General features: G+C 35.4%; 1 protein-coding gene across 3 annotated transcripts in view; it reads left to right on the top strand.

Moving 5' to 3' along the window:
* The window catches only part of Taldo (transaldolase), a 116,795-nt gene that overhangs the window by 26,039 nt on the left and 73,178 nt on the right, over positions 1-17,578 (top strand). For all 3 annotated transcript variants that reach the window (XM_089105607.1, XM_089105605.1, XM_089105608.1), the window contains exons 3-4: positions 13,633-13,756; positions 17,374-17,481. In XM_089105607.1, coding sequence (XP_088961733.1) covers positions 13,633-13,756; positions 17,374-17,481 — 232 coding nt within the window. The remainder of the gene's footprint in view (positions 1-13,632; positions 13,757-17,373; positions 17,482-17,578) is intronic.

Genomic DNA, 17,578 nt, shown 5'->3' with positions numbered 1-17,578 from the left:
TTTTCAAAAACATTAGTTGTTCTATTAATTCAAACAGTATCACCAACATTGCATTTATTTTTCTTCTTGACAATCGATTCATTGGAATATTGTTTAAGAAAGGTGTCAATTGTATCATGATCTGAATGATGAACTTCCGTTGGTGTAGAGTTGGACAATGATCGATGAGGTCGTTGATTATAAATCAACATGATTTTATCTAAATCATGAATAAAAGCTGCTGATTTTTCAATGTACAATATCTTGAAATTAAAAGTCGAATAGTTCTTATCAATCGTTCGGCCAATGCAGCTTTTATAGGACTATGACTTTGATAGAGCAGTTTACTATATTTCTCTAGTACTTTTGCAACATGAGGATTAACAAATTCACTACCACGATCCGTTTGAATTTTTTTATACGAATACCGTTCGAGAATACTGTTCGAGAATGGCTTCAGCAACGTCAACGCCTCTCTTTGATCGCAATGGAATCGCATATGCATAACGACTATAAAAACTGATTGCAAGTAGAATGTGCTTGTATGGTGTATTTTGACGTCGTTGAATCTCATCTAGAGTCAGGAGATCTGCTTGCATTATATACAATGGGTAAAAGGCTTTAGTTTTTCGATATTGATTGGCACGAAGTCTATGATTTCTGTGCAGAGTGTAACTGGATTCATTTTGTAGATAGTCTTGTACACTTTTAGCGTGAACACCAGTGCCATTGGAAAGGGTGGTTGGGGGACCTAAACTCCCCGCCTCACCAATATTTTCCTAAACACCTTTCAGAACCTCAACCATTTTGAACGTAAACACGCTGTGTAACGTCCGCTGCTCGTTTGCATATTGGATGGTGATGGTGACATGATACGTTTTCACTTTTTCCTCACCACCATTGTCAAGTTTTTGCCACTAGGTTTGCTAGTATTTTTCAAGATTGATTTAAAATCTTCTTCTTCTTCATATTTTGATGGTGTTGTTGTTGATGTTGATGCAAGTTCATTTAATTTTTTTTATAATTTGTCTATTGCCAATAAGACTTTTGGGGAAGTTTAATGTATTTAGAAAGTTGTATAGATGAGCGTCAAATGATAATAGTCCTTTACGATTTGTAACCATATCATAGATTAAATCAGGTAGATTATAGTTCTCGCCTTGAATTATAATCCCTTCCCCAATGTTTTTAAGTTGAATATGATCTTGACAACTTCCCATGAAATTATCTAGGAGTCTTTTAAGTTTTTCACCATATGATTGAGGGATTAGATTTAATAATTTAATTAAAATTGAATCCAAGTCCTCCTTCTTTAATTGTGCCCCAGCAGCAGCAGAATACCGAGGATGTAACTTATTATTATGATCAAAACCAGCAGCAGTTACCTTCAAATGATAAGCCTTATGTTTTTCCACTCGGCGAAAAGTGCATCTTGAAGTAAAAGCAGTTTTTTATCATCCTCAAAATTCTCATTGTCAAGGAATTTACTCAGATAGTTCTCGAAGTGTTCCACGGGTGAGAGAACGAGGTCTATTGGAGTTAATTTGTAGGGTTTTGCCATTCTGTCTCTAGAGAAAACTATTTACAAGTCCTTCAGTTATAGGCAGTAAAAGTATTAAAAAGCTACTGCCCACCTAAATAAGTCTTTTCTTTTTAAAAAAATTTCCTTTATTTTTAGAAGCCCATGTACTTACAATGGAACGATGTTGCTTTGCCTGTTGCTTAACTACTTCTGGCAGTTGAACATTACCCTCGGTCAAATTTAAAGAAAGCTCAGATATTAGATTATTGAAATCATTGTCAATACCATGGTTGAGCACGGCTTTCATAAGAGGAGGTTTTGAAGTGCTTAGAACCGATAACAGATGTCTATTTTCGTGTAGTTTCATCAGTCTCATGATACCGACTAATAGGTCTTTTCACTGTTCACGGGGATATATACGGTAATATCGTTGTCAAAAATATCTGTGACTACACGCAGATCCTCGGGTGTATTTTGATTAAGATCCAATAGGATGTAGCCGTAGGGTTTATTAGTTGCCTGATTGTATGCTGAGAGCAGCAATTTGGGGGCACCTGGATAGATTTGTTTATTGAGAGTTATTAGCGAGCTACAATCACGAACAACTCAATAGATGGTATAGTAGGTGCAGTTCAATGTAAATATTCGCATAAATTTGCTTTGATAAAAGCAGTTGTTTAGAACCAGAGTCACGGAAATCTGTTCGTGATGAGAGCAAGCAGTGAACAGTTATAGCATTTCCTGGGACCATTGTTCAATAGATTCAGCCAGATCATCAATGATCAGCCAAGAGTTTGGTTCAATAATGCTGAAAACTTCAAGTCCATGTATGAATTGTATCTGCACCAATCCCGTGGTGGCAATTGCTTTTATTTTATCGTATGGCTCCTGCCAAATACTGTAACAATAGTAGATTTTTTTTGGCTTTTCCACAAACATTTTATTGCAATTTTTAATTATTTTAGTTAAGAGTGTTGTTTTGCCTCACATTGACGGTCCACACAGAAACGATCTGAATGGCGTTTTAAATTGATACATGTTCCTTTCAAGAGCTCACCTAGACAACTAACTGTAGACTATGGCTGTCTAATGGCTAAATAATTTCCCTATTACTACTCCGTTCAAGAATGAGAAGAAGAAGAAGAAGAAGACGAATAAAGAATCATATTTTCTTTTATTATATGCATAAAAAAGTAACAATACTTAAAAAACATTACTTTTAACATGAAAGCACATTAAACATGAAAAAATACACTTTTTTTATCATAAAAAATACAACATTTACATAGGCACAGAGAAAAAAAAACACTTAAATAAATACACTTTTTTTATAGAAAAAATACAACATTTAATAGAATAAAGCACTTGAAATAATATCACTTTTATTTACAGTATTTTAAATTTTGGGATCCCCCCCCCCTCGCCCCGGGGGAGGCCGCTGCAGCGGCCGGGGGCCCGCTGTGGTGGGCCGGGAAGCGCCCGGCGCCACGGGGCCGGGATGCGGGGGCCCGCTGCGGCGGGCCCGGGGCCGAGGGCATTAAATAGTGGAAATTGATCTGCTTTGCACACACACACATTGAAAATTGTTTGTGATATAGGAAAAAAGATTAAAAACATCCCAATTACCCAAAAAACCCTCCCACCCAATTTATACTTTTTTAAATGAATTTAAGTTAACTTTTCTAGACCGAGTTGTTTTATTTACTATATACATTATAATCGGTTTGGATTTAAATAATGAACGTGTTCCAGTAACTTAAAACCAAACTCAAGTACAAATACTTTTTCCGATATAGTCGATATGGCGTTTTTATCAACTCTAACTGTGTGGTTTTTAAATTGTAAAGAACGAATCACCAAGACTTTCACCCTTGGTACTAAAACACGTTCCACAAATTTTTGATGCAAGCTCACGGTAAAATAATTTTTTACAAAGTAATTAGATACCCCCTCTCATAGAAGCTTAATCTCAGTGTCGCGTTTTTCCATACACCATACTAGCAGACCATGAAACTCGCCCCTAAATTTCAGACCACTGGCCGTTTCAGACTTTAGCATTAGCAGTTGATAAGGAGCTCGGGGTTTCAGCAGTTTTGGGTAGAGGGATTCGTCCCAGTTAGTGTAGTCAATTCGTGAGCTAATTTACTCGCTATTTTGCAAATCATTCAATAGATATTCAGTTTTGTCTTTTAACAGGAGTACATCAATATTCCTGTAATACACTTGAACTTATTCCTCAATCGATCACTATAACTTGTATAAAATATAATAAAATAACAACATGATTTTCTTCGATATTTCAGTTATTGCACTTCCTCCTGCAATAGTTTTATTTAATACAATGTTTCTTTTCTTACGGTGTAGGAGTACCCTATCAGAGTCTATGTTTGTGAACGCTGTGAAGTTTGGATCTACAAGAATTCGAGCACAATATTTGGAATTGGTTAGATTGTAGCATCGAATTCTGCTTCGTACGCTCTCGCACTTTTTACCGAAAGCGGAATTCAAAATGAGTTCATAGACTTTCTATTTCAACTTTCGTTTTTGCTTGTGAACGCTTACTAGAGGTGTCAATAAACGTTTTCATGTAAGGCTTTTGATCAAATTGGAGGGCTCTATGAATCTTTGTGACCTTGAAACCATTGGAAACCATCCATTTCAATAGCACGTGATGAACAACGATATTCTGTTTTGGGTTGAGGTCGGCAATTAGTTTAATTACCACACGGCATTTATAATTATAATTACCACACGGCAAACAGTAGTGAGACATTGCCGATGGGTAAAGAGAATTCATATCCAAAAAAACTGCGTCCGACTTTTCATCGGTGTGCTGTCCACTCGGATCAGTTTTCATGATACGATCCCCGTGAAAAACATACCCACCACTCATTGATCTCTCTACAAACAGATGCTGATCCACATCGGTGATCAGACCTATTTCTTCTTCGCTGATTTTAAGTATCAAGTCTATCACCAAATGAGGAGTGGAAAAATAATGACCTAAATCCAACCCAAATTCCCCATAGATTTTATCCGTATTTTTGCACACAGTATCCAGAAGAGTCATTACATCACTGGTCATGTATAGTTTAAAATAATCCTACCCATTTTTACACCCGATCATAGCCCAGACCCTTATAGCACATTCGTTTTAACGGGTGGCTCATTCATACTCAGGAACAGAAATCTAAAACTCTTAAATTGGCTGTAATGACATCACATCTAGCCTCGAGCCAGAGTTGTAATAATCATATGGACATATACTCTTACATGTTAATATATCATGCATTTCATCATCGGGGCATCGCTGTTTAAGGAGAGAGAAGCTATCAAAATTGTTACTTTTCTGTACCTGAATCAATTGAATTAAAGACTTGGAGAAGAAACTGAAAGAGTCTAAGAAACGGATTTTATTCAGGCACGTGTTACCCTTGTCAACTGTTTTCCATATGAATTCTAGCAGCAGTAACTTCTCCGATGATTTGGGTATGATATTATATGAAAAAAAACCACCTCTCCATGCCTCATCTACTACTCCACCCTTGGCAATGTGGGCCAGCGCCGGAAGAACAAACTTTAAGTCGTAATTGGAATTGTGTATAAAAACAGGTACGAAATATTGCTGTCTAACGTTTAAATTGCACAACTGATGGGCTACCCCTCTAAAGTTACTCCCTCCCGATGTAATTTCCTGCCACAAATGATCATGGTACGATTTTACGATTCCAACACATTTTACGATTTTTAATGGCCACTATGTCATCTGATGATAGGAGCATAGGATAGTTTGTATAACGAAGGCGCGAAATTGCAACATTCCCTGTTTTGATTACTGACAAATGCCAAGCGTATGCAGTCTTCACCGTCACCAAACTTTTCAACTAGATCCAGCGCTTGCATGGTGTTATTGGAATCTCGTTGCGTGTGAGCGTATGGGACCTCTTTGGCCTCAGTTATTTTAACACAATTTGAATTTTACGGATCGCACACATTTGTCAGTTTAGCTTAACAGTCAAAAGCGGTCGTATTGTTCTAAAGGAGCTTGTTTTAGAAATTTTTAAAACGTAAGATCGCTCTATCTCCGCCTACCGTCTCCACAGCCTGGTATCCATGACGTTTACAGTGTTTCATGTGATGCTTTAACTTTAAATCAGTCCAAAATCTTGAGAGGCATGTTGAACAGTAATAACGTACATTCCGATGTTTATCGTCACTTAAAACCCTACTAATATCCGTAATTGGATTGAAATGACCAATTGAATTGGAGTCAGTGGGTGGGGTGCATAGAAGCCCCACCCAATGTTCTACTGATTCAATTGAAGGAGCCGCACTGGAAATAATACACCCTTCTTATCGGAACGCTGACCCTCTTCAAATTCTATTCCATACTGTAACACCGTGACACCAATCTTTAAATTTGCATTAGCCCGCTCAAAAATATCTATTCCTTTTAGTGTCACGGGAAATTGACCGTTTAAACAATTAAAATCTACTTAGGGAAACGTTGAACCCTCCCTACCATTAACTACCATTTCATCCAACTTTTTCCTAGATGCATCTTTGTGAAGTGGTTTGTATCCTGGAATTAAAAATGCATACTTGAAACACTGTAGCCTCGTATCGAAACAGATTCCTTGTATCCCCTTACATCCCTCTAAATCTGAATGATATTTTAAAACTATAACCCTCTCCCCATGCCCACATCTTACAATAAAATCCTTTTTAAATCTACATATATTAACATTTAAACTTTCAATAAACAAAGCCACAGACCCAATACCCCCCTCGTTATAATTTTCCCACTTACTTTGAATACTATTAACCCAATTAAGAAAAACAACCTCGCAATTACATAAATGCGGGTGAATTGCCAATATCTCTGCGCGCAAGTGTTTTGAATACAGGTCGTTCGCATTTTCATTTAAAAAAAATATTTTTAGCACTATTTATGCTTTTAAACTGACCCCCACTCCCCCTACTTCCATTTGTTGTTCAAAAATGGATCGAACCTTATTAGTATACGAATGCGTAATAGCTGAGGGGTCTGTTATTATATCCCCCGATACTAGAGAGTTGAAGGGATCACCAAAATTTGTACACTGGACTTTTGTTTGGCGCAAGGCAGATTTGGAGGGAGAAAAATCTGGAAGAGGGGGTACTGATGTTGTTGTTGTTGTATTTTTACTACTACTACTACTAGCTATATCATTAAGTAGAATGGTGGGAGGTGACACATAATCGTCATTGATACCACCATCCGCAGTCTGTTCAATTACATTGGTTGGATATGGCATGAGGTCCCCTAAGCCTGATAGCACATATTCCAAGATGTCTTGGGACCATTGATTGAGCCAACCTGTATTGACCTGTGTTGGAATTTCTTTATGAGGACCCAGTTCAGTCGCACTCGTAAAATCTCCTAAATGCTCAAGCATAAAACTATCTGCCCACTCCGGATCCTCAAGCATGTCAATATCACAATTTAAGTCGTCTAGGCTAGCCATATACCCAAAAACAGCATTAAGAAAACCTCTATACCACTCCATATTCTTTAGAACTAATGTAGACTCATCACTGAACTCCGTTGGTGGTGATAGAATTGGTCCAGTAAATGCTGATGTCTCATCACCCAATGGCGCTGCTATATCATTAATCTATAGAAAAAAGGTTTTATTTTCTATGTGAAATAAGCATTATTTCATAAAGTTGAAAAATCATGTTCATTTTTTTTCCTTACCATCCATAAAACTCAATTCCTCCAAGAATTATTTAAACTAAATACTTTTTGCTTAAAGCATTATTTACAGAAAAAATGCATAATAAATTACAAATTTTGTTAGTAACATAGACACAAACACACAATAAAATAGTGAAAATCATTACATTGTTATTGAATTTGCAATATTAATTATACTATCTCCATGAATTATCGGGTAGATGCGGCGCATGCACCGCTCACACACACACAGACACACACACATACAACAATCATTACGCCGTTATTGAATTTGCAATATTCATTATACTATCTCAAGGAATTATCGAGTAGACGCGGCGCATGTACCGCACACACACACACAAACACAACAAAATAATGAAAATCATTACGACGTTATTGAATTTGCAATATTCATTATACTATCTCCATGAATTATCGAGTAGTTGCGGCGCATGCACCGCACACACACACACACATACAACAATCATTACGCCGTTATTGAATTTGCAATATTCATTATACTATCTCAATGAATTATCGAGTAGACGCGGCGCATGCACTACACACAAACACAGACACACACACACACATACAACAATCATAACGCCGGTATTGAATTTGCAATATTAATTATACTATCGCAATGAATTATCAAGTAGACCCGTCGCATGCACCGCACACATACACACACATACAACAATCATTACGCCGTTATTGAATTTGCAATATTCATTATACTATCTCAATGAATTATCGAGTAGATGCGGCGCATGCACCGCACACACACACACATACAACAATCATTACGACGTATTTGAATTTGCAATATTCATTATACTATATCCATGAATTATCGGATATACAGAAAAATAAGTGGCGCATGCACCGCTCTCACAAACTCCTTCAAATAGACTTGGGAAAAAAGAATCATTAGCGAGAAATAATATTTGAAAACTCACATATAAATTTACAACTTGCATGTCGAGAGCTATAGGGACCATATCATTCTCGCCTTGCATTGGTCGTGAAGAGCCCGGCAATGCTTGATAGAGGATGACCCCCCGATCTTGACTAGATGAGGCTGATGCATTATGAGAATATATCTACTATCTCTTGAATTTTCCGCCAGGTTGCATAGAGGTTTGCGAAGAGCTGACACTGGCTTGAGAGGCTCCTGGCTGGTCCAGAGAGCTTGTAATGGAGCTAGCATATCTGATGATTGATGGTCTTGCAGCTTGCATCGATGTGATATCACCCCATCTTGGTCTCTTTTCGGGAGGAAGGTAATTGTATGAATCCACTTCCACAACCTTAAAAAAGAAGACAAATTTAATAATGAAATGATAAGCCCTCTTGTACAGATAAATTTTTATCTAAGTTTTATTCTGATATTCGTACTGCTCTAGGTTCCAGTACCTTAGAAATATTTAAAGAGAAATGCTTTTAAAGTAAAATTTTGGAAATTTTATAGTTTGGGGGGAAAGGAAATTTCAAAAACATCTCCCCATAACATAATTTATGAAAAAGCCCAGCTTTGGAATGAAAATAAACCATTTCCGTAAAAACTAAACTATAAAGCTTTTTTGACCGTAAACACTAGTTTTTGTAACAAAATTATAGAAAATACATTTCTTTGGGTCAAATGTGAACCTTTGGTTATGAAAAAGCCCAGCTTTGGAACGAAAATAAGCCATTTCCGTAAAAACTAAACTATAAAGCTTTTTTGAACGTAAACACTAGTTTTTGTAAGAAAATTATAGAAAATACATTTCTTTGGGTCAAATGTGAACCTTTGGTTATGAAAAAGCCCAGCTTTGGAACGAAAATCCTCGCTTTTTTTTGAATGGCCAAAGCGTTTAGAATTACACAAATCCTTGTCTTAATCATCAACCTTTTGTTTTCATAACTCAGATAAGAGACGTTTAAAGATAAGATAAGAGACTGAAGTCAGAAAAGAGACTTCAAAAGGGACTCTCCGTAATTATAAACACATGTGGTTTTTAGACTGGAAAAAAGATTATCTGATAATTGGGAAAAAGGGGCACTTTTTTTATGAACGAAATAGCTAAAAGTAAGGAATTATGATCGTAACAACGCAGTGGATGAGAGAGTTTTTGTTTTGTATAATAGAAAAAAGCATACTTAGCATTTTCTATCGAATATACTCATCATATTTTAAAGCTTTGTATTGTTGGAGGGGAGGGGGGCTAAGTCCCCCTGAAATTTGAATTTAATAGTAAAACGATTTTTTTTTGGAAATAAAGAATGAAAGTGTACTCACATTAAAAATAGAAATATCCATTGTTTCAGAGTTAATAAAATCCAGTGTACTATGCTCGATATGCTAAAACATAATGAAAATTAAATTCCAATGCATGAACATTTTATACGGGGTTTCAAGGATGAATAAAAAACGGATGTTGAGTTACATAATTTTGTGCATGCCCCCAAAACATGTTTGACTACTTTATATCATACCAGTTTTTTTAAGAATGTACACGTGAACTCATGACGTACATTCATTGTGCAATTGACAACAAAAACAGGAAAAAAACCTGTTTGGCCACATTATATTATTACGACCAGACTCTCAAAACATGTATGACAACATTATATCTTGCCAAGCTTAAAAAACCTCGACTTTAGTTTCATAACATGCATTATAGTATGCCAACTTTTAAAATATTCACGCGTGAGTTTGATGACACAACCATCGGTTTTTCTTGTGCAAGTTCAATGTATATTTCATGTATCCCTGAAAACAACTGCAATTTCAATGTATATTTTCATTTATTTTTGAAAGCTTTATATAACTTACTACTGCTGCCCCTTCTTCAGCCCTCGGTATATGTGCTGAAGTCTTAAGGCTCTTCAAGAATACTTTTCATTTAAATTCAATGGTCCATGTGTTTGAGCAGCCTTTCATAAAGAATTATGGCAAGGAGTCAAACTTCAGCGTAAAGAGCGAGGGTTGAAAAGGGGGCAGTCCCCTCATATACGGAATAATTTCTGTTCGTTTTAAGTTTTAGTGTTGCTCCTTGCTTTCAGTTTCAAAAACTGGTTTGCTTTCTGGAATTTATTACCATTTTTACAATCATGCCAGGAAATATTTTTAAAAACCAACAGAGAAAAATCTCAAAAAAAAAAAAAAAAAAAAAAAAAACAAAAGATAATGTGGCCCGTGGGGAGAAAAGAAAATAAAAATGCAAAACAATGCGGATATTTCGCCAGTATCCAAACAAGGCGTCTTCAACACGAAAGAAACACAAGAAGAACAGGATAAAAAAAAACAAGATAAAACTAAAAACCAATAAAACCACCACCACCAAAAAAAAAAAAAATGTACAATTGGCGCAAACTGATCCACGTAGGGAAAAGATGCTATTATAGAGTTACTTCAGTGGAAACAAGAGTAACTGAGGAAAAATAAAAAAACTGTAAATTATATATATTTTTATATGTAATTTCCATTAAAATATTTTTAATGGAAATTTCTCCCTAGTAACTTTCCTCCCCACGGAAAATTCTCTCCGTGGATACCCCCCCCCCTCGCAGAAAATACCTCCCCCTCCCAAAAAAAACAATGTATATTCCCCCCCCCCCAAAAAAAAAAACATGTATGTGAACAAATCTTCTAGGATCGCTGGTTCGATACGGTTATCCCTAAAAAAACAAACAAACAAAAAAAAACAATAAACATGCATCTGTGATCTTTCTTCTGACCAAAAATGTAAAATTCTCCATTTTTGTATAACCTACAGGAGCTTGAAACCGCTACAGTAAGGTTCTCTGATATACTGAATGTGATGGCGTGATTTCCATTAAGATCACTTAACTTTATAGGGGGGGTCCCCTTTTTCGAAAATTGGGAATATTTTCTCAGGCTCGAAACTTTTAATTGGTTACATTAAACTTGATGAACTTTATATATTTGGAATCAGCATAAAAATTCAATTCCTTTACGCATAAATTGTTATCAAAACTCTGTTCTTAAGAGTTTCAGTTACTATTGAACTGGGTCGCTCTTTACTTGCAGTTCGTTACCACGAACTATTTGAAAAATGCCGTATTTTAGTGTCATGATCCCCCTGAAATTGATGACATTGCCGTTGGCCGGTGTCAATTTCAACTGACCCAGAAAGCAATTCTAACTTGCTTCAGCATTATTAGCCGGAATCCTAAATTGTTTCGCCATTATTAGCCATTACTGTTACTTTAGCCCCCTCTAAGGCCATTTAGAATAAATTTATCTTTATTCATAGGCTAACCACTGTGGGAATCCTAATAAAAAATAAAGGATCTTACTTGTTCCGTTGGTTCAGGGGCTATGGCTGGCGCACTTGCTTTGCCGTTATTAGCTGGCACTGTTACTTTAAGTTGTGGTAGGGGGGGGGGTGTGAGCTGCCAATTTTACTAAGGAGAACAGGCTGGAACTACGCCCTTAATTTTACAAAGACTTAAGAATTTATCTCTTATGCTTTTCTTTATGAATTTTTTAGTTAGATGAGGGCAATGGCTCTCCATTGTCATCTATGGCTAAAAGGTCTTCTGAAAATTCGAAGGTTTGTGAAAAATTTTATTGCCAGATCTGAACCAACTATGTGTTGTGCCAGGTGCCAGTCACTATTCCACAAGTACATTCAGTCGCGCAAAACGAATTGGCGAATTGTATGGCAAAAAAGAGGACAGCAATTCCTCTTTACCTCTTAAATATGAATTACGAATGTGTATTCATGGGTCGAATATCAGAACCCAGAGATTGAGTCCCAAAGGCAAGGATTGGAAGGCACAACCCATGTGACACCCCCTGTTGAGGACTTCCTAATTTGTTGTAAACAATAAAAAGTATTTATATTGATGGAAATAAAGGCGATGAATTTGATGTGCTTCCTCATGTGATTTCAGTTTGATTTTATATTTTCAATGCAATGACTTTTATTTTGACTCCACCCTAGTTTTTCTTGTACGATATTGTATTCTGAACATTATAGTGAATCAAAATAGTTGAGTCAAAGTAAGTTAAACGTTAAAAACATGCTTCTGATTAGTAATATGTTAGGTCAATCTTATCTCTCTTTTATCGTTGGATGAAAAACCAATGCTTTTAATTTTTTTTTACAAAAATAAATTTCTTTAGTTGAAAACAAAGACAAGGTCATTTTTATCTAGTGTTTTTGTGTCCTTTGAAAACAATTATCTTTTCTTTCCTTTCCAACTGGACATTTTTTTTCTCTTGAAATCACCAGTAATTAGTAATAATGAGAAATTACAGCCTAAACAATCGGTTATCACAAGATAGTGACATTCTCCTTCGTTTCTTCTTTGTCTGATCTGATTTTCGGCAACGACCTCGTATCGCCCTTGTTTTGGCTGAGTGCCACGGACAAAGTCACCACCGCTCTTCCTCTGCCTAAAAAGTTGGTCCGTTTCAATATCCGCCACAAGATGAGATAATCAATTCATAAAACGCCATCTGTTTATTGTGTCCCAGTTACCCATAAGCTTGCTAGTTAGTCCGGGTGAGTGAATATTTGATCTATATCCCGGATTTTTCATAGCTCATATTTTATTCTTTGTCAAGGCGTGTCAATTATGTTACGGGTGTGAATGGCATAGCTTCTTTTAATAATGTGAAAAATACATCCTTGAGAAGTACACACGTGCATTCTTAATTAGGCGTTCTATATTAACCATTTTGAGCTGAATCTTAGCTTAAAATTCTTTAAAAATGTATCTCCACCCAATGAAATTTTATCAGAAATGTTTACATCCCCCCTTCCGCCCCAACACTGCTTCATTGTGTTTAAGTTCATTAACTGGCTATTTTGTATTATTAGTAGATAATTTTAATTATTAGTAGATAATTTTAAATTATTAGTAGATAATAAAAATTAGTAGATAATTTTTAAATTGTCTACTAATTTTTACTTCGATTGGGTTACCCCTTCCATATTTTCATTTGATGCAGAAATTATGCATTGGTGTTGAAAAAAAAATTTAAATCATCATAATTGGCCCTCTCTCTAGAGTTTTAAAGCAAATTTTGCCCCCCCCCCCGTTATTTTGTGAATTGGCGCTGCTGGGGGACAGAATTTAAAATTCTTAGTTTAAAATCGTCGTTTATTTTCATCAACTATGCTCTTTGTTTTCAGATTCACGGTTGTTTTTTAATCGGCGCCAATTGGGAGGCGGGGGCATTTCTACTTATGCCTTATCATTTCTCCTAGATTTTGAAAAATAGGGCCTACCCCTTTTTTAATTGTCATTTAAAAAAAGTTGAAAAATACCAAATCCAATTCTGACTAAACCTTTTGAAAAGTACTAGCCTAAATACACGAGGTCTCAATTTTTCGTGAATTATCTTTCTGTCTTTATACTCTGGAAATTTACCCAATTCTTTTTCTTTAAGCAATGAAGCAGTATAAGCCGACCGATGCCACGACAAATCCGTCTCTCATATTGTCGGCTGCATCTATGCAACAGTACCAAAAAATATTACAAAAAGCTATCGATTTTGGCAAGTCTCAAGGAGGGTAAGATTATCTTATATTATCTTGTAGATTATCTATATATTTTATCTATATATTATAGATTATATATATATATATATATAAATAATATATATATACTATAATGCTATAATATATATATTATAGATTATCTTATATTTTTGATAGGATTAAAAATTGTATTGGATAGGATTTTAAAAAATTGTTAAAAATTCTTTAGCTTCTTAGAAATTATTTTTATCTATATTTCTATTTATTTTATTTTTTTGGAGTCTATTTAATCTTCTTAATGAATTTAGTCTATTTTTTCTATTTATTTTTTTCTATTTTATTTTATGTATTTTATTTATATTTTATTTTATTGTTAAGTTTAGTTTTTATTTTATTTATATTTTCTTTTCTTCTCCTTTTGCTCTTATGTCTCTGATTAAGTGATCATTTTAAATTTTCTTTTGTTTTTCATCTCTGAGTAAGTAACTCATTTGTCTTCCCCCTTCATTACAGGTCAATGAGCCTTTGGGGGAATAGCAACATGTAATATTGTATGTGTATTTAATGAAGAATAAATCTTATCTTATTAAAAATTAGTTCAAGTTATTGGCTTCATTAAATCGGTTTTAATTAAATGAATTACTTAAAAAATTAAGAAACAGAGAATTTATTGTTTATTAAAAATTAATTTTTTCTTTGCTTTTAGTTCATATAGCCCATGACATGGGCGTAGGCAGTATATTGTCTAGGGGGGGGCAGTCGATAGTGTGATGGAGGGCCAATTATCAACTGCTTTTCCTACCATCTGCTTTTTCAGCCATATCTAATGTAAATTTGAAGGTCTAGGGGGGGCAGCTGCCCCCCCCTAGTTGAAGAACCCTTTGTTAAAATTTGCACATAAGGCTCGCATGTGTGTATTCAAGTTGCCAGAGTGGTTTATCTGCAATATCTTAAAAACTTGTAAGGGCAACAGTATGGAATTTTTAGAAAATGTTACACTATATCAGTGCACTATGGCATAACCAACATACTATCACAAGGCACTATGTGCATCCAGGTTTTCAGAAGGACGTATGCCACCCCCCCCCCCCCCGACAGACGTCCTGGATTGGGCTTTAAAGAGTTTTATTAGCGTTTTCTAACTAAAGTGCTGCTCTGACCATGTTTTGGGGGCGAATTACGGCCCAGATGAGGCTACAATGAGCTGTTTCCAGAAAGTTATTCGGTTCCAAAGTATCAAATATCCTACTATAGAAGTGCCAGTTTTTAGAAGACAAATGCCACACTGTCGTGTTGTTTATCGCTATGGCCGACATTATTGTGTCACCAATAGCGTTAATTCACAGAAATTTAGGCAGTGGAAAAAATATATGCTTCAAATTCTTGGGGAAGGAACATTTTTTTCTAATTTATTCGATGATGATTACAAAAATTTTTACAGGAAAACATCCAAAGAAATTATATTTCATGAAAACTGTGTTTCAAATTTATTTTTCAAGTACCATCTCTAATTGACGCCCCTGTGTGTCACTAATTCTTTTTTTTTTTTTGAAGTTTTTAGCTAGTAACGGTATGGATTCAGTCAAAAAATTTAATGGGCTCAAGTGGGCCTCCTAACATGACATTTTGAAGAGGAAGCCTTTTATTTATTAGGCTGTTATTAGTGTTAACTGCAGCATTGACAACTATGCATGGCTAACTAATGCATTTATAGGATTAAACAAAGCTAATTTTTGATAATTAAATCGTGCCCCCCTCCCCTTCTGATGTTATATGCAATCACTTTAGGGTCAACCTGAGTGGCTTTTAAGTGTGACTCTATGATCTAATTCATTTTGAAATTCTAGCCCAGTCAGAGACAGGGTTGCCACCACGGTCAGCTCCTATTGTGCTAAAATTGCCCAAATTGGCGTGCTACAGTCGAATTATTGACAGTAACAGTGCTAAGATATAATGTTGGTGCTACAGGTGGCAACCCTGAGCACGTGCTACTGTGCTACACATAATGAAATAGTACTAAAATAGCACTTCCTTGCTACAGATGGCAACCCTGGTCAGAGGTAATCTAAAAAAATATATATTTAGAAGCTGGAGTAACATAGTCTATCCAATTCGAAAGGTGACGGACTTGATTCGCCTTGCTGTGTCTCAACTTCGTTGTCGTATAATCTTGGGTTCACACAGCCACAATTTTGTGTAAAAAAAAAAGTAATATTCGCTCTTTTTAATGATTTTCACTAAATTTTATTGATGTTCCAAAAATACGCCCAAGTTGGGTACATTTAGCTTTAACGATAAACCGCAGAATCAAGCTAAAGAAAAAATTGGAAAACGAGATCATAAAAAATAACCGTTGGAATATTTAGAGAGCGATTCGAGCCTTTGTAGAAAAATTAGGCTTATTTGAAACAATCTTAAAAAAAAACAAGTAAAAAAAATAGTCGCTATCGTTAGAAGCTACTGCAAAAGATTTGTGACAACTTGAAATAATTTATAATGGTACATGGAATTTCTTGCTTGTAGCCAAATTCAAAGATAATTTTAAAAAGTCGTAGCTATTTGAATCCAGGCTAACATTGAGTAAACAATTTAATTTGGGACAGAAGAAAACTGTGCGAATTCCACTAGAGCGGGGTGTTGAGTTTGTTGAGTTACCAGGTTTGCATCTTCTCTCTTTCTATATCTCTCTCTCTCTCTCTCTCTCTCTCTCTCACTCTCTCTCTATATATCTCTATCTCTCTCTCTCTCTCTCTCTTTCTTTATCTCTCTCTCTCTCTCTCTCTCTCTCTCTCTCTCTCTCTCTATCTCTATATATCTCTCTCTATCTATCTATATTCATTTCCACAGCTCGGCTAATTATTGCCCTGTCTTTCTTACCATCTTCCCTAGAATACGAGAGTGCATTAACTTATAAGATTAGATCAACATTTATATAAAAAAAGTTAGCGGACAAAATCAAAATTTCAGCCTTACCTCCCTTAAAAATATTTTGATCTTTGCTCTTAATGGAAAAGAGTCCTGCTACCCCCCTAGAATTATTTACCCGCTAGATCCCCCTCCCCCTTAGATTTTGTAAAGTACAGTTTTGGGTGTTTTAAACAAATGGAGAAAACAACAAAATTTCTCCCCTGCCCCATTTAGTATTTTGGTAACAAAATTGCCCCCCCCCCATTTAGCATTTGGGTACGAGTGACGAAGTTGACATGACTTGTATATATGAGAGAGCCTGAATGTTTACTTTACTGTCTTAGCCTTGATTAGAAAAAGAAGCTGTTGAGCACAGTCACAACAACCGAAAATTCTCTAATAATTTGTACACCAAGTTTTCCATTTGCCCACAAAAGACTATAACTTCGAACAAAAAGCTTGATATTCTCGTCCTTCATTTTAAACTTAACACGCTTTTTTATTTTTACATTTATATATATATATATATATATATATATATATATATATATATATATATATATATATATATATATATATATATATATATATATATATATATATGTATATATATGTGTTATTCTATCTGTTTACTCTGTTTATTTTTTAAACTGTAAAAATTATCCAGTGAGACATTTAAAAGAAATGACACTATTTTTTAAACCGGAGCTTGTTTGAATTATTATTCTTTTTGTCTATTATAGGGATTTAAAAAATAAAGTTGCTGCAACCATGGACAAACTTGTTGTTTTATTTGGCGCCGAGATATTGAAGATCGTTCCAGGAAGAGTATCAACGGAAGTCGATGCTAGGTAAGGGGCATGGCACCTTACTTCAATCTTACCTTCGTATAGCCCCTCCCCTGCTTAAAACTTGGTTAGGATGGCATTATCGTATACTACACTTCTA

The sequence above is a fragment of the Artemia sp. Qi Xiang Cuo genome, chromosome 19, assembly GCF_049724085.1.
Source record: "Artemia sp. Qi Xiang Cuo chromosome 19, ASM4972408v1, whole genome shotgun sequence".
In the NCBI taxonomy this organism is placed as follows: Eukaryota; Metazoa; Arthropoda; class Branchiopoda; order Anostraca; family Artemiidae; genus Artemia; species Artemia sp. Qi Xiang Cuo.
This window is presented reverse-complemented; position numbering and strand designations above follow the sequence as displayed.